This window comes from Drosophila montana, unplaced genomic scaffold, assembly GCF_035044405.1.
Source record: "Drosophila montana isolate Dmon_TW-CO22-7 unplaced genomic scaffold, ASM3504440v1 contig_3200_1, whole genome shotgun sequence".
Classification (NCBI taxonomy): domain Eukaryota; kingdom Metazoa; phylum Arthropoda; class Insecta; order Diptera; family Drosophilidae; genus Drosophila; species Drosophila montana.
In genome coordinates this window covers 4,233,080-4,251,141 of record NW_026998080.1, presented here as the reverse complement: position 1 = coordinate 4,251,141, position 18,062 = coordinate 4,233,080, and the positions used below count along the sequence as shown (strand labels likewise).

General features: G+C 34.7%; 1 protein-coding gene and 4 long non-coding RNA genes across 9 annotated transcripts; 2 read left to right on the top strand and 3 right to left on the bottom strand.

The window, feature by feature from the left end:
- Nucleotides 1-3,276: 3,276 nt before the first annotated feature.
- On the top strand, nucleotides 3,277-5,793 carry LOC135431775 (uncharacterized). The gene is made up of 3 exons (XR_010436831.1): nucleotides 3,277-3,548; nucleotides 3,792-3,991; nucleotides 4,203-5,793. It is a non-coding gene; the product is annotated as an uncharacterized LOC135431775 (long non-coding RNA).
- A 1,922-nt stretch (nucleotides 5,794-7,715) lies between these two features.
- On the top strand, nucleotides 7,716-16,614 carry LOC135431578 (uncharacterized). 2 transcript variants are annotated; one of them, XR_010436797.1, is made up of 3 exons: nucleotides 7,716-7,848; nucleotides 15,554-15,794; nucleotides 16,374-16,613. It is a non-coding gene; the product is annotated as an uncharacterized LOC135431578 (long non-coding RNA). The 2 variants fall into 2 exon arrangements; XR_010436798.1 differs by lacking the exon at nucleotides 7,716-7,848 and adding an exon at nucleotides 7,936-8,004 and having other exon boundaries at nucleotides 16,374-16,614.
- On the bottom strand, nucleotides 8,595-11,917 carry LOC135431774 (uncharacterized). 3 transcript variants are annotated; one of them, XR_010436829.1, is made up of 5 exons: nucleotides 11,692-11,917; nucleotides 9,836-10,412; nucleotides 9,154-9,283; nucleotides 8,974-9,095; nucleotides 8,595-8,926 (listed from the first exon to the last, which is right to left on the bottom strand). It is a non-coding gene; the product is annotated as an uncharacterized LOC135431774 (long non-coding RNA). The 3 variants fall into 3 exon arrangements; XR_010436828.1 differs by having other exon boundaries at nucleotides 8,595-8,908; XR_010436830.1 differs by having other exon boundaries at nucleotides 8,595-8,867.
- LOC135431816 (uncharacterized) lies at nucleotides 11,987-13,264 on the bottom strand. The gene is made up of 3 exons (XR_010436842.1): nucleotides 13,106-13,264; nucleotides 12,162-12,618; nucleotides 11,987-12,085 (listed from the first exon to the last, which is right to left on the bottom strand). It is a non-coding gene; the product is annotated as an uncharacterized LOC135431816 (long non-coding RNA).
- On the bottom strand, nucleotides 13,811-15,177 carry Mlp60A (Muscle LIM protein at 60A). Of its 2 annotated transcripts, XM_064686788.1 has the most exons (4): nucleotides 15,047-15,177; nucleotides 14,786-14,919; nucleotides 14,566-14,725; nucleotides 13,811-14,008 (listed from the first exon to the last, which is right to left on the bottom strand). In XM_064686788.1, exons 2-4 carry the CDS (start codon nucleotides 14,898-14,900, stop codon nucleotides 14,005-14,007), a joined length of 279 nt encoding a protein of 92 aa, XP_064542858.1. In that variant the 5' UTR covers nucleotides 14,901-14,919; nucleotides 15,047-15,177; the 3' UTR covers nucleotides 13,811-14,004. The 2 variants fall into 2 exon arrangements, with proteins under 2 accessions (XP_064542858.1, XP_064542859.1); XM_064686789.1 differs by lacking the exon at nucleotides 13,811-14,008 and having other exon boundaries at nucleotides 14,562-14,725.
- Nucleotides 16,615-18,062: the final 1,448 nt, after the last annotated feature.

Genomic DNA, 18,062 nt, shown 5'->3' with positions numbered 1-18,062 from the left:
ATGAATTTCCTAACTATTGGGGTTTCGAAGATAGCTGTTTTTGTCATTGCATTGCAATATATTTGTTTAATCTTAATCTATTAAATACTATATCTTCTAAGAATATCGGTAACATAACTTATTCAACTTATTATGGTATAATACTTACATATGAAACCCTACATTCACTAAAAATAAGTTATAAGAGCTAAATAAAGTTGGGGAATTTGTAAATGGGCGAAAAACGCAGCTTTTACTTTATAAATAATACATTTTTTAGTACTGGTCGCCAAGGCGACCATTCCATTTTTATTTATTTTATTGGCTGGCTCGAGTTGCGGGTTTATTAAAATAAAGAGAAATATTAAACTAAATTGTTTCAACTTTCAAATAAATCCGGACCTCGCGCCAGCCAATAAAATAATTAATACATATTTTCTTTATCTTTAGGGCCAATTGCGTTTTAGACAGTCTGTGTAACGCGTCAATCACAGATACTTGGGTTGTTGGCTATGTTTACCGTACCGAGTTGACTTATCTATCAATAAAAATCTGAAGTTATATAGAAGTCCGATTGGTACCTTCAAGCTGCGGTCCGTCCGATAGCCCTTCCTGAGCTCCCTACCGAACATGCTCTCATATGCTCTCAATGATAGCGAGCGTGGCTCCGATCTTCAAAGAAAATGATTAGTTATTTATCTGATACATTTTGTGAACTTAAGTGAAATGTGGGATTCCCCCAAACCTGGTGAGTATGGGCACAGTTTTTTTTACATTTTTTCTGACATGAAAATACAAAAGTACACACAACCAAATTTATTTAAATTTATTTATATGTAGCTTATGTACTTGTCCAAATGGCAACAAAAGCTGATTTTTTAATTGATCTATGGCAACTCGGCCTTAAGCTCATTGTATGCTTCAAATTATATAGAAATGTAAATGTTTTAATGTGTTGTAATTAGATAAATATGGTTACAATAGTTTTAATCTTTGGTGTAAATTAAAGTCTTATATTAATGTGATATGTTGGCTTTTTTTTGGGAAATACCACCTTGATCAAATAGTTTCCGGATACCCCTATAAGTACAGAAATATAAGAAAAACGAATACGTATTTTTTTTTCATACATTTTTCTTTATTACTGCCAAACCAAACGAGCTCATAGCACGAGTCTCATTTGGTGTTGGCAGAAGAGAGTTCAGGGTATCCCCTAGTCGGAAACTCCCGACTAGAGCATCTTAGATGTTTAATAAGTAGCATGGTACGAAGCAAGGCAAAAAATACAAGAAAATACAAGAAAACAAGTGAAATTCGACCATGCATGTGATGTTATGGTCCATGGCACATACAATTTCACGAGTAATAATGTTTAAAAATACTGAACGCAAAGATACCCCATACCAAAAGCTAAGAAATCTTTCATTATCAACTTTATTTGCGCCTACCTGCAAATACATATATTTAGGGATCAACTATTTTTAGGACACTCAAACAGGATATAGCAATAATTTGCAAAGGTCCCATAGATTTAAAGCCTTGCATACTCCTATTAGCATAGAAGAACTTTCGTAAAACTAAATATTTATTTAATTAAGAGTTATACGATTAAATCATTTCGATCCTAATCTAAATTTGTCAAATAATGGGGAAGTAATTTAAAAAATAAAAGAAACCCTTGTTGTTATTTATATTTATAAGGAATTAGAAACTTAAAGGGTATACATGTTGGAAATTCATTTGAAACTTATTGGTCTGGTGCTGATTAGTCTTAAATCTCTTGCAGTGAGAAGCTGTTCAGCATGTTCACAAAACTTTTTCAAACATTCAACATTGTCCATATATGTCTTGGTAAATTTATAATTTAAATAAATTAATTTTTATAAAATAATAATATGGAACAAGCTCTGTGCTTTACATTTTAGAAATGAAATTTAATATTTAATCCATTTAAAAATATGTTTAAAGTACATTAAAGTCCATTCCGCCCACGTTAGTCTTGTGGTGAGAATCTTGAAGTCGCAAAATAAACTTTCGTTCATTAAACATTACTTTAAACCCGCAAATTCCCTCCGAGATTGGTGGATATCTCGAAAGGATCGTTGAATTTGAATTTGAATGCGATCCGGTGGAAAGCTACGGCTGGAGTTTCCAAATTGCTGAAACATATACATATTTAATAAGTAGGGCTTTAGAATTTAGTTTAAAAACGGTCGGATGAAACCTGGATGCTTCCCCCAAAAAATCTTTGACTGTCATTTTCCATTGAGGAAGCTTGAATATTGCATAAAGTCTGAAAATGTCTCAAACTAATGTTCATATAGAGCCTTGGATATTAATTTGAAAAATAAACTTCACCCACCAAATATTTAAACCTATTAATACGAAGGATGATTGGATTGACCAAAAGCTATAAAACACCCCAACTGAGTTTGAACCAAGATCTTTGAAAAGTAGTTTGAGGCCAATCGAATGGTAAAGAAAGAAGTTTTATACAAATATTTTTCGCAAGTGTTTAAACGTGAACCTCCATCACAAAACGTAACTAAAGTGAAAAGCTATTATTCCTACCTTATACGGTTTGGGCTGTGCGATGATCACCAATCATTTTTTAAAACATAAATGAGCATATGAGTATGTATATATAATTATATATTACGCGAGTTTCTACTTTAAAATTATAATTATTTACAATTTATTTAGTTGCGGACGGCGGACACGCGAAGCTATATTAATTCCTGGAATGATGAGACAGTAGGAATTGACGCATGCATTTTTTCAGCGCTTCTGGAAGCATGAGCATAAATTATCGGCGTCAATGGAGTCTTCCTTCTCATTCATAAATGTTTCCAGGAAAGATTTATACACGGAGTTTTCTTAATAAAAAAAATTATAAGAGATTTAATTTACATTAGAACAGTATAAAAATTGTCAAATCAGTTTCTTAATATAACTGTATAAGCATGCAAATGAAAAAAACAATTACATCACAATCGTTTATAATACCCTGAACCCATTAAAAATGGGTATAAAAGGTATAATGTATTTGTGCAAATGTATGCAACAAGCAGAAAGAAGCATCTCCGATCCCATAAAGTATATATATTCTTGATCAGCATCACAAGCCGAGTCTATCTAGCCATGTCCAGAAACTAGGAGAGCAAGAGACTTGAAATTGAACGTAGATCGTCCGTTGCCCGCGGTACAAGTTTCCGATAATCAATAACTTGCCCTGTTTCCAAGCAATCAATAAGACTTGATTCCGAAATCATGGTTCTTGAGCTGATCTCTTAGGTTTTAAGAGCTGCCAAATGTAGCTTCATCTTACAAGTTACATGCCATTTAACTATATCTTCTTCATTCATTAACTTGGTAGAGATCAGAAAGCACTCATCGATTCCAGCGCAAGGGTTCAGGGTATCACCTAGTCGGGAAATCCCGACTAGCGCCTCCTACTTGTTTCCATTGTGTTAATTTTATTGTAATATTATGTTCACTTTGTTTCAGGCACAATAACCCTTTTATTTATAACAAGGGTTTTCGCAGACAATATTCGACAAAATGCAGGGGTATGTATAATAATGTGTTTAAGTTAAGTACAATTTTAACAGCTTGCATCTATTGAATTATATTATTATGACTTGTAAACCATTGTGCAACTGTAATTATAGTCTGTATTATTTTTCATTATATTAAATGGGTAAGGTTAACAAAAGTAATGTTTTAAATTTTTGTGAAAATCAAGCGCATAATAGCATTTTGTTGCTCGAGTTTTCATGATTTTGCTAATATTTGTATTCTTTATATTGCAGATGTGGTCTATTGATCCACAGGCTTTTCTTATGTACAATCAAATAAGTAACAAACACCCAAGTCAATATAGAAAACTGTACTGGTATCCGACTAGAATTCCAACAATGCCCACCAAAAAACAACGTGTGGGAAAATTTTTAGTTACGCATGGATATACCAATGTACGGGAACATAGTCCGTATAATGGACTCCAAATAAGGTATTTATTAACATTCGATTTGTATAGCCTTGCAAATAGTTTTGTTATTTTTTTAAGACACATGCAAAATCTTAAAATCTATTATAAGGTAAAGCTACCTATTAGCTTTACACCTATTTTTTACGATAAAAAAACATTGAGATTTCAATTGGCTAATCTGTTTAATAAAGTAAATATATAAATTCTTAAATTTTAATTTTTTGTCTTTTAGGAACCCGTTTAAAAATACCTACGATGGTTATTTGTCACCGCAAGTTCTGAGAACATATTTAAGATCTGCTAAATTACCTTCGACATCAGCACCAAAGACAACAGTAAATACAAATTTAAAAACTATTCATTCAGACCATAAAAGCCTAACAAATTGTAATGAACTAACTAATTTAACATTACCTGTGAACAGAGATAACACAAACGTTTCGAATTATTTTAAGGCTGCCGAAAGTATTCCAAACATTATGCCACAAAATAACGCGACATATGAACCATTCGTAGCACATACGTACTTTACTCTCGATGATGTCATTGTTCCTTATTCACCCGAAAACTTCAAATATAAAGCATATCCGGAATATGTGGACGAAAATAAATCGCAACCACAGGTCATCGCTGAAGACAAAATATTTGCAAATAAGTTAACTGTCAAGATGCAGGATGATGATTTTCATAAATTTGAGCCAATAAAATCCACTGAAACTATTATTAAAACAACAACTGCAAGACTTCCACATGTCAAGATGCTGGATGATGATATTCATCAATTTGAGCCAATAAAACCTACTGAACCTATTATTGAAACAACAAGTGCGGGACTTGCACATGTCAAGATGTTGTATGATGATATTCTCAAATTTGAGCCAATAAAATCCACTGAAACTATTATTGAAACAACAACTGCGGAACTTCAACATTCAAATTTTCTTACAAAAACCGAAAGGGACATACCCAAAGAAATTGTTGATTTGACAACATTAAATCATGCAGGAGCAACAAATATACCGAATAAAATATTAAATAAGACAAGCAGTATCTCAAAAATAAATTTATCATCCCGAGTGAAACCTAGGCTACATACCTTTAATAAAAAAAAGTGCGATAACTGCAGGAAAAGCCAGTTAAGCAGTGAGAATAAATCATTAAGCAACATCACGCATTACAATGAAAAGATATTAAATAATCTTACGACAAAAAACGCATCAACAATTTTAAAAAAGGATGACCGTTTAGATAATAAATTCGTTTCCCTTAGAATTAAAAAAGCACAAAACCAAAAAAATATCGGGTCTCTTAATTCCAAGTCCATTAGCACTACCGAGTCTACGCAATTTAAAAATATAAATAAAACAAAGCATTTTTATTTAAGACGTCGAAAATTACATGCAAATGCAACAGTATTGAATGCAAATGCAACAGTATTAAATGCATCGAATTTTACACAAGCAAATACTAAAAGCTCAAAAAAGATAGAGCCCCAAATAGAGGAAAACCAATACAACTTTACCGATAGGCGAAAATTACGCAACGCACAGCTATTTAATGCAAGCACTAGCGTAATTTTGGGTCGTTCAAACGCGGTTAACGAAGTTACAGCGCTTGCAGAAGAATCTGCTATTATGACAATATCAAATAATAATGGTAAAAGTAACAGAAAGTTACATTTATTAGATGCCCCGATTGTAAACCATTCGAACTTCGTCCATACTACTGATTTACCAAAACTCCCAATCGAAGTTTATTTTACGAAACTTAACCAAAACTAATTTGACCGGAAATACTATACACAACAAATTAACCAATATGTATTAACCAAAGATTCAATAAATAAATATTTTTAATAAATTTCTTAATTTTTTAAATATATTTATTTGTATAACCTGAACGCATTAAACATGGTTTGAACGGGTATAATGTATCTGTGCAAATGTATGTAACATAAAGGATATATATTCTTCATCAGCATCAATAGCCGAGCAAATCTAATAATGTCCGTCTGTCCGCCTACCCGTCCGACCGTCCGTGTAAGAAGTATGGACTTTCACCGTTTTCAAGCAATCGATAATAATCGATATCGAAATCCAGTTTTTAGGCAAATCTCTTAGGTTTTTAAATCTAGCCCAACTTGACATGTAGCTTCTAGAATAGTATATACAGGTTAAGACAGACAGACAGCTGTGGTAAGAGTGCTGCGCACATTACCGCAAGCTGGACTGCGTCACACAACTCTAAGCGAGGAAGGAAAATGGTCTTCACAGGAGCGACCCTGGTTTTCGCTGTCAGCAGGTGAACTAAAACAGAATGGGCAGTTTTAATCCGGGTATAAATTGCTGCTCCGTAAGCGCTCTGATCGCATCACAAAAACCATTGAACTGCAACTTGGCCTTAGGGGAAGATTGAACACATCTGGGGATGCGTATCTTAGTGAGAGTTGCATAACTCTCGAGGAAGTCTTGCCATCTTTGGAGGAGTTGACTTGGCATGGATTGGTCCCAACCCAGATCATGAAGCCAGATCTCTTGCATGAAGATCTTAGCACATACCTCGAATGGAACTAACCATCCCACTGGATCGAACAGCTTGGCGATTTGTGAAAGCACCTCACTTATTGTATAGGATTGCTTCACTTTGTTGTCGGAGGGGGCGCAGAGGAACTCATCGGTGTCTTCGCAAGGCTAGCTTCTTCAATCTCCAAGAAATCGGCACGGAGTAGATGCTCTCTCGGAAGATTAATGAGCACAGCTTTGTCGTTAGAGCTCAGAGCTGTGCGGATCTCGTCGATGACTCGGACAGCACCATTTTTAGTGTGCCCCGGCAAGCACGTCGTCGACGTACATATAATTGAAATACCGTTTCTCGCCAAATGATATTGTGAGTGCCAGTGGACAGCTGCTGCAGGACCCGAATTGCCAGGAAGGGAGCACAGTTGACACGAAAGGTGTTGAGCTCATAATCACAGAGCTCACCCTCACTGTTCCGGTAGAGGATTCTTCGAAATAGGGTGTGATTCGGGACAACACGGACTTGCCGATACATTTTGGTAATATCGGCATTGAACACATAGTGGAAGCAACGCCATTTCAAGATCTGGATGGCTAGATCGGATTACAAAACTGGTCCTGTGTGTAGAACATTTTTCAGACTTTTACTATTTGAGGAAGAGCCGGAGGCGTTAAACATAACGCGCAGTCTGGTTTAAATATAGCGTGATGAGGGAGATAAAATTTATTGAAGTCGTCTCTAGGAGGGATTTGCTTTATATGATCCAAGTCCAGTACAAGTCCCTAGATCACGGAGTCGTACTGCTCTTTTAGCGGAACGTTTCTCATTAAACGACTTGCCTCGAACTGACTGAGTCTTTCAGTCTAGCAATTGGCAAATTATAAGAAACAGAGTAAATAATTGTTTATTTAAATTAAGCAAATAAGATTTATTGGAACGATGGAATCGGTCTAGTTTGGATGAAGTGGGTTTTTTTATTTAAAAGAAACCAAGGAAAAAACAAAAAACTCATAAAAAATATTTATTTATTTTAATTATTTAAATGAAATTCACTAGAACGATGCATAATAAATTATATATATTTATTAATATGTCATCTAATGTGGATGTGGACGTGACTTGAATAAATAATTTCTTCCCGATTACAAATAATTTGCAATTACTCAAGTGTAACGAGTACTTTGCAGCGGGTACTTCGTAACCGAATACGTCTTTTACCTTCCCTATTTTGTGTTGGGATTTATGTTGGTTTTTGTTTTATTATTAAACAAAACATAATAATGCGGCAAAATCGAATTGCAAGGAGTGCAATTAATTGACAGACGTGTTTTTTCCTCGTCTCTGTTTGTTTGACCCAACAGGTAGGGAACGGGGCGTCACTTTATGCAGTTTTGGTGTGTATTTATTTTTTTAGTTATGTTTTGTTCATTTTGTAGGAGCAAAGTATGTAGACTCTGGCCTAATGTCTTAAGCTACACATTGATTTCCTGGAAGCTTAGATTCTTGATTCTTGAAGGGTAACCTAACTACATACATATCTGCCTGTCTTATTCCATTTGGTGATGCGAGTAAAGTTCATTTGGTGTTTGTAGAAGAGGGTTCAGGGTATCCCCTAGTCGGGAACTACCGACTATAGCCTCGTATATTTTATTGTTATATTCATGAATATGTTAACATTTCATGCAAGGGATCAGGTTACCGCCGCTGACGGTTGTGATCAGGGCGCTGAGCTGAAGCATTCGTTGTTTCAGCAGCATGACTGCAATTGTTAGCCAATGTGGGGGTTACTTATGAAGTACTAGATTACTACGTGCGAGGAGCACTCGTTGACTACTCCCTCCTCAGAGTTGTGAACGTCCTAGGTCATCGTAAGTCTATTTAAGACCTTCTATATCTCCCTCGAAGCTTGTCTTGGTGGAATGGGAATGGAACCGCCGAAAAAGATGCCGAGTCCAACTATGGCCGCAGACCAGGCCGGGCGACCCGAGCAATGCAAGAAATATAGAAATTCGCATCCGAACGTGGACATTCTATGTGGAAGGCAGTATTGACTGCCATTGTATACATGTAACCACTACAGCTTTTTATATATTGCATTTTTAATAGGTAAGATAACAATAATGTTTATTAGTATATTGAGACACCGAAATAACATGATTGAACTACTAAGGGAATACAAATAATTCACTGGTAAAAGCTGTCGAACAATACACACTTAACAATCTGTTTTATATACTGCACCATTAATTCATTAATCAATAGTTTAAGAAGCTCGCATTCCTTATAATGATGGCTTTGCCAGCGTACGTCTTCATTATATACTTCGTTATTCAATATTTTTTCAAAACGATCCTGATGAGCCAAATGATATCCGGATTGCCTTTGATTGATTTGATTCGAAGAATAATTTTTATTTGATTTCTGCATATTGAAAAATGTCTGCAACGCAACAAGCTTAGAATATTGGAAAGGGAAATCGAACATACCACATTTTTAGGATCTTTCTTAATAACTTTCAAGTGCCTTTTTAATGCTTCAAAAGTGATATCCAGGATAAAGTGCTTGTATATATCAGAATAGGATCCCTCTCTTTTGCTTAAATAGCACTCTTTCAATTGGATAAAATATAAAAACAAAAAAATAAAAATTGACAAGTTTTTACTTACCCGAAGGTGGAGGAAAATGAACAAGCTCTGTATTCAATAGCATAATTGTACTTAGAAAGCATCGTCGAGACCAATTTAGAAGTTCACGAACGCATAGATGGGGTGAACTTTTTGTATTTTGGACCACTTCCTAACGAATTATAAACAAATTGTATGTGTTTAGGTCAGGTAATAAATTAAGACCAAAGTAGCTGATCACGATAGAGCCCGCTTTTAACGGAAAAAGAGCTCCAGACGACTCTAATCGCGCTGAAAGCTGTACTCAATTCCAGGCCTTTGGGAGTTCTTTGCGAGGACCCCAGCAGGCAGGCCACCTACAGGAGGGTGGGCCATTGAGGACTCTTTCGGAAAAGAGACTCCCCGACCAACAGGGTGTCAACTGCTTAATTCGATAGAGGGCTGTCTCGTCACTTAAGCAACATTTTTGATGGCGATGATCAAAGGTACTTTTTTCTGATCGAAACGCTCGACCAGTTCGCTAAAAACTTTAATTTTCAGTTGTAAAATAACTGCTTTAAAGGCAAGCTTAGTATCAGCCCATTAATAGTTAATAGTTTTTTTTTCGTGCTCATTTCAGGGAAGGAATAAAATTGTCTCTAGCTTTGATTATCCATTGAAGGTGGTTCTTTTTTTTTGTGCTGCAAAATGTAATAAGTTCGTATGAATAAAATTAATTACTTACATCTTTACAAATTGCGATCGTTCCATCAACAAATATACTTTTCTGTGGACACTGCTCGCACCTCATTTTAAGAGATCTGGCAACCGGATGATGAGATTTAAGAGATGTAAATTTCACGATTAGTTTTGAAAGAGAATCATCTTTATATAACTTTCTTATGGCTGCTTGTTCAATAAAGTTCCTTTCGTTAAGATAAGTTGCTTTTAGTAGCGCAGCAGCAAAACTTGTATATGAAAGCCTTTTCTTATCTTTGAATTGGCGATTAATTTGGAAAATAAGAAGTTTGCTACAGGTAGAATCATCTTTAATTGTTCTTCGGCTCCGTAAATTATTAAGTTGTTTCCAGAACTTTTTTGATTGTAAATTACAAACAATTTGTTTACAAATTGCTGAGCTGGAAATATCATATGGCAATAGTATGCAACGCACAGCTGCTTTGTTGAAGTCCTTATAGGTTTTTCCTGCAAACGTGGGTAGATAACAAGGCTTATGATATCTCATTAAAATTGAGTGGCTTTGCAAATTTGTTGACTTTCCTGTGACTAAACTTGACTTTTCCTTATGAAAGCGCAGTAATCTAAAAAATTTAAAGAAAAGAGGCAATGAAGGCATAGATATTATGAGAAGAAAAAGTCGAGAGTGCTCAACTTAGATACATTTAATCCAAGTATACCATAAAAAAGAAAATCAATAGGAAATGTACTCATTTATAAAAAACTGGCTATAGGCTTCAACTTATATTCAGTAATCAGCTATGCTGTTCTAAATTTATCGCAGCAGAAATTTGAAATGACATAAGAAGTGTTGAACGCAAACTTCTTCTTTCTTATATCTGCATCTTCGACAGAAGTCTCACGACTGCTAACATTTTTTGGCTTCACCATGAAAGTTTTTTCGGTTTGTCCGGAATAAGGGTTGTTACCCAAAAAACAATTCATTTATACAAGAACATATGTAAATTACTTTATTTATGAAGTGTCAGTCGATAAGTACATCATATTAAAATTTAAATTAAAATTAGCAGTACAATTATTTTCGCATTTTTTTATATACTCTGTGATTAGCTGTTAATTCTTGATTCTTTATATCCAGCTACACACAAATTTAGATTACTTTGAAATTTGGATGCATGTTCCAGTCAAGATCATGAGCGAGAATATATTTTTCTATACTTATAGCAAAGACATCAAGCTCTCACGAATTAAATCAGCTGTTAATAGCTAACTTTACCTTCAACTTCGTAATAATTGATGTCTTCATTATAATCAATCGTCATAACTTCCATCAAATCTTCCTCATTCCAAAGGGTTTCTTGCATCATTTTATCGATATTCGTCGTTTGCATGTTCTTCTCGACCGAATGCTTAACTAAATATTACTTTTATTATAGAAAAAATTGAGATACATTTTAAAAGTTTACACAACACCAACTCCATGAATTTTTTTATTTTTATTTTCAACACTTTAACTAAAAAAATACTGCATATAGAATGCTTTGTTAAACTTCGTTTAACAAAAAGAAAATAAAATAAAATTCGTGTGTTCCAAAATTGTATTTGGTTTCCGTTTGTTTGTTTTTGAGTGCTCGCTATAAAAACAGCTGATTTGAATGGCTGTTGAAACTATTGAGATTGAGATCCTTTCAATCTTTTTTACGTCATCGCAAGCTCATTTTAAAAATTTAATTTTTTTAATTCGTGAAAAAACAAAAAAAAACACGTAAAACAATTATATTTATTTAAATTGTGAACCGTGTGATTTAAAAATAGTGTTGGGTATACATAATTAGTGTATATATGTATAATAAAACTTACGTAAGCGTATTTATATATATTATCTATTTTGAAGCAGCATACCTTTTTAAATATTGTCGTTCCTCTTCCATTCTAAGCATAAGTCGTTGCTGTTTTTCTTTAACTTTTAAAATTTGTGCCAGAAATCCTTTAGACCTTAACCGTTCCTTTTGTATTTCAAACCAAGAATTCAAATATATTGTTCGATCTATAAGTAGTTGTTCGCGAAGTCTTAAAAGATTCTGTAAATTTTTGCAGCAAGACTCATCCACATTGGTTAATTGTTGATCCTATATAAACAGTAAATCATTAAACAAATTAAATGATATGTGAAACACAAACATTTGATAGGGACTTACCCAACCTTTAAGTAGTAAATTTCTAACTCTTCTGCTATATAACAAGTGTTGAAAACACCTCTTAATTTCTGAACTGGATTTTCTAAAAATTGTTTTACCTACAAAGAATTACTTGAGTTAATTATTTTTTTTTCTTATTGTCAACATTTATTTGCACAACGACAATATACTAACACTTGTAGCTGCGTCCAATGAGCTTATGCAAATAAATGATTGCCAAATTGTCTATTGAACTCAAAGAATTGTAAAAATAACTTCTTGGTGTCTCAGTCGGTAATTTTCGCACTTGTCCAGTTTGGCAACAACCTTTTTGTAATTGCCAGCATGCTACTTTTTTCCTTCTCATTTTATTACTAAAAGTTTTAGTGGAAACATGGACAGCTTTTATTTTTGTTTTCAACGCAAGTATAAAGTTATAGCGATACTTAGAAACCGATTGCCGCTGATGCATTAAAGGCAACATAGTGCTACTTCTGCCCTCTAAAGTGCCCTGAAAATATATCTGTTTATTTCAAGCTGTTCAATTTCCATATGGCCTATGATTATTTAAATTCGCTGACTGCATTGCCAAATACTTATTTTCTTTCCTAGTAGAATGAGTGGATTTGTCAGTAAGTTGTTTGCAAGTGACCTGCAATAAAAATAAAAAAAAGTTTTAACTATTCGAATTATAATTCACTTATATTCCTCTATAAATTTTAAGATGTTACTCTTATTATATTTATATGCTGTGTGCTGTCCATCGTGGATATACAAAACTCAACTTCTTTTCGTCAGATAAAATTACATTAATCAAATAAACTGTTAAATATAAGTGCAATTTTTTGCAGTTTCTGTTTACTTGTTGTTAGTCGATTCTAAATAGCTGCAGTTGGTGTTGGTAGAAGGGGTTCAGGGTTTCCCCTAGACGGGAACTCTCGACTAGAACCCTTGCTTGATCTCATTGCATGGGTCCTTAAGGGAGAAGCAAAGCTGCTGCGCCGCAAGCTGTGCAACATGCAGCGTATTATTTTTGATGTAGTCATAGCCGGGCACTCTCGAGCAGATAAGTCAAACTTTATTAAACTCTAGTAACTAAATGTTTATTATGATTTGTTTTTCCATACTTCCATAAATACCTGTTAAACACTACTTCCAAAATACTTGTTGTGTTAGTTTTCCTTACATAGTTCACACAGTTCTCATTTTTATAAGAATTATAACAAATTTTAAAACCAGGAAACGACTACACAAATTTTATATAGTATGTATTAGTGTTTAATTATATTAAAATTCTTCATGGCAATCTATATTTGTTTTTGAATGTCAAAAAAAATATACGAATTTCCATTTGGAATTTTAATTATGTGGCATAGGGGGATGATATCCTAAATTCAGGAGCTTAAAATAGATCAACAGGCACAATTAACGACACTCCAAATTTTGAAACAAAAGTCAATGATCTCATACATAATCGGAAGCCGGGTAAACATTGGACACAATCCTCTTATTTACCCTTGTTAGATTCTTTAAGCTTATATGGAAGCACACCAGATATGTCCACATTGCTTGCAGAATTCTGCGAATGCCATTAAATTAAACATAATCAAGCACCTATTGGCTTATAAAGGGGAAACAGACAGATTTAAAGAGTCAACAGGGCGAAACTCGCCTTTTTGGCCAAAATATTAGTGGAAAATCGTTCGCAGGTCCACGCTTCTTGAAATGCTTAAAGAAGCATATGTCGAACTACTTAAAATTCTGCAAGATGAGCTGCTACGACATGTTCATATTCAGCAGAACGCTATACCATAGCTATATATATGTATATACATATATAGATATAGATTTATTATTCTAAGTTTTTATTTCATTTATTTTTTTACAGTCAGTAATGAAAATGAATACAAAAATATTTGATTTTCATAAGATTCACATATGTCAGGATAATTATAACACATAGGGTCAAGAAATGAGTTATTCAGCATCTCTCGAACATTAAATTGAGTTTATCAAATGATACTTGGCAGGAACCATATTAACTGAAATTAAAAAAATAAAGCAAACAAAATTATTAGGTTAAATAAATAATAAATGCATATATAAAATTAATATTATTACTTTTTACACATATTAAAATATGTAAACGTGATGCGCCTTGTGCAGCGGCTGTGCATTTCTTTTACTTAGCCTAATGAAAGTTACAGGCGTTATTTACGTGTACCAATGTAAATGTAAAACTCATACAAACATTTTTTGATTTTGTGTATGTATACTGCGTCTATTTTATAATCTGCCAGATATGTTAAAAGAATAGTGCTGTAGATAGACACTTTTCTCATTCGGAGATTCAATGAAACGGCAGCAAATATTTATAGATCGATCCGATTATGGTAAACGAAAACTTTTATTCCTATTTTAGGGTCGTCCATACCTGAGGGCAACGTGAAATACAGACAGACGGAGATGTCTAGGATCTAGCTTGCTTGACGCTGCTTTATGGAGTCGAAGATGCAAACTTCGGCCTGTTACTTACAGTTACCATTAGCTGTTTACCCATTTTCAACAGGGTATAAGAGTTAATTAATTAAATGCTTACTCTCTCGCTAAATGTGCACCCGTGTCCGTTGACAAACATCCAGCACCACCGCCAAAGCCATAACCCTTGGGACCATACTTCCGTCCGTGGCAATTCTTACAGAATAGTGTCTTTTCATGCTCAGTGCAATTTGTTGAGTCCAAAGCCTTATTGCACATACCTTTGGAAAAATGATCAATATGTAGTTATACTGTTTAATAAGTGGCCAAGAACTACTTACTGCATTTAAAACAAGTTTTATGGAATTTGTAGCCACCAGCGACGCGCTCTTCAGCTGCGTAGACAGATTTGCCGCACGCTGGGCATTTGGGTGTCTCTACCGGAACGAATGGCATTTTGTTATATCTGCAAGAGCTGTTTGAAATTTATATTTATGATTATTTAGAGGGCAATCAATTAGAATATGTGTCAACTATTTTCACAATTATATGCGTAATGTTAAACCTTTGGTTCTATAAATACATTCAACACTTGTACATACCAACAATGGTACACTTGTAAAGAAGTTCCTGTATGTCAAAGACGATGCCGACTAAACTGGAAAGATTCTGTACTCTGGTAGTCTATATTTGTGGATGCACACGGCACAACAAAAAATATGTTTTGTTAGAAATGCGGCAATAAAGCGATAAATATAATCGACATTTTTTTGTTTAGCTTTTGATTTGTACGTAACCAGTATAAAAAAATGTATATTACAAATATTTGCTTAACATATAGATGAAATTAACAATGAAGTTAAATATTATAGTTGTTACATGTTGTATATTCCTAACTTTTCATACATATATCCCCCCCTGTGCTAAAAGAGCTCAGAACATATTCAAATATAGAATATTCTGCAACCATGCATGTATAACAACGTGCAGTCGGATGTAGCCGACTCTGGAACGCTCTTAGCTGTATTTACATACTTATTAAATTAACCGAGCGGGCTCCTATTAATTATAGGTTGCCAACTCATCGACTGTAGTGAATGTATTTTTAGCTAGATCTCTAGATGACGTCATCGGCAGTCTACATGCAAAATGAGATGGCTCCAGAGTGGACGTGGACTGATATTTTATGGCTTCAGGAGCGGCATCCAATATTACGCTTAAACAGAGAGACGGGCAAGCAGACAGTATATGTAAAAACCAAGTATGCCCTATGTGAACTGGGGATAAAAATACACCACATATTCAATCATCAGTACAGACGTATGTATACATATACATACATATATGCAGGTTTGTATATGCAGACAATGCTTATAAATATAAATAAATGTTGTACACAAACATTCGAAAATACACACATGTATGAGCATACATGTATATATATGTATATGTATGTTAAAGATTTGTATCGGTATTTAATATTTCCTTCCCCAATGCACAGTGGTTGCACTTGTGTGGAGCGTGCGGCCAAAAATGTTTCTATTGGACATTTTGGGCTTAAACTTTCGCTGTGAAGTCGGTCAAGGATAAAAACTGTAATAACGTAAAAATGCGCGATTGGACCCGTCAACGGGAGTGACCGATTAGGAGATGCCCTAAACCCTGCGCTAAGATTTTTAACATAACATAATATAATATCCTTTTACCCGTTTTAAATGGATTTGTGCAAATGCATGTAACAAACAGAAGGAAGCATCTTCGACCCCATAAGGTGTATATATATTTTTTTATTAATATCAATAGCCATTTCCGTCTGTCGATAAAAATTAATATCGAAATCCTGTTTTTTGAGCAAATCTCTTAGGTTTTAAGAGCTAGAGTCCTCAAACTTGAATATAATATATATATCAATTATCTTTAATTTTATAGATATCGCCACAAGAGGACACGAAGCTTCTGGAAAAGTATGCACAGTTCGAGCATCTTTCATTTTATTTTTAGCCATTTACACCTCCGCTCCCACCGCATACTTATGTATATAAATAAATTGGAACCACCCAAAAATGTAAGCCACAATTTTTATGCAATTGCGATTATTGTATAGCACAATTATATATACACCTAAAAATCGGTTAAGCAATACAGAAGTTATTTAAGAAAACGTATCTTATCTTAATCTTAACAAGCCCTGTGTTTGCGGCAGCTATCGCAAATTTCAATGATTTTTTGTCAACATGCACTCCCACGCATTGATACGCGTCATTATTGAACTCTATAACAGTGGGTAGTTCCAGATGTTTAATATACATATTTGATCTATAGCCATGGGGCGTACGCGGGAGTAGGAATTGTAGCTTCCCTACATAGCTACATTTATAATTTGATGTCACTATCTCTTATTTCCTAAGAGATTATTTGCTTAAAAAAATATGATTTCGATATGGAGTTTTATCAACTGCTTGGAAACGGGTAAGTTATTGATGAGTTCTTTCCGTTAATCAATATACATATGTTTATTTGGCTTTATTAGAAGTGGCTATATTAGAGCAAGATAAACCTCAGGAACAAGAGGGCGGTAACCAAAGTAATCAAATGAAGAGCCATTTTTTTCAACGCAGAAGGGACATAGCGCGTCCGAACAGGCAGACACAAGCCCTGAGGCCAAGAGCGCAGAGCCCATGGACGTAGACCCCTCTTCATCAAAATACCTTCAACCGACGGCATTCAATAAGTCCCGGGAATCGGGGAAACTTTCGATATCCTAACTTTGATGCCAATCTGTTCTATGGACCTTCACGAGTTCAACGCTCCCAATCTTCCCAGGATCGGGCTTTATTTGGCCGAATTATGGCCAATTACATTTTTTTGCTGTTTTTGTTATTTCTTAGCCTTATTTGCCACGCCTCGGGCGAACTGACAATCAAAACCAATGGTTCCTAGATGACTAACATATCCTTGGTTTTACTATACCACTGATATAGTCCTGGTGAACCTACAGTTCCAAATCCGTGCAAAATCGGCTCGGAAATGGTCCAGAAATAAAAATACGCATGCGTTTCTTTCAGCCGTCCCCTCCTCCCTCTATGGCTCCCAGATGCCCGATATATCCTTGGTTTTACCATACCATTGATATAGTCCTGGTGAACCTAAATCTCGAAATTCATGCAAAATTAGCTGGGAAATGGTCCAGAAATATGAATATGCAAGCGTTTCTTTCAGCCCCTATGCCCCTCCCTCTATGGTTCCTAGATGACCGATATATCCTTGGCCATACGATACCATAGATATAGTCCTGGGATACCTATAGCTCCAAATCTCAGCAAAATTCGCCTGAAATCTTTATTCATAATTAAATTAAGGTTTAACCATAAGCGGACGCAAAATAACATTGCACTGGGCTCGGCCGTTGGATCTAATTTTAATATCAAAATTCAGCTGAAATACCAGGCGAACAGAAATGCCCAGCAGGTAGATTCACAGAAAAAATTTAATTTAACAGTCCACTGTTAATCAACAGCTGTTATTTAACCGTCCACTGTTAACCAGCAGCTGCAGCTGTTACTTAACATACCACTGTTAACAGCTGCTGCTATGAAGGGGGCGTTAGATTTGAGCGGA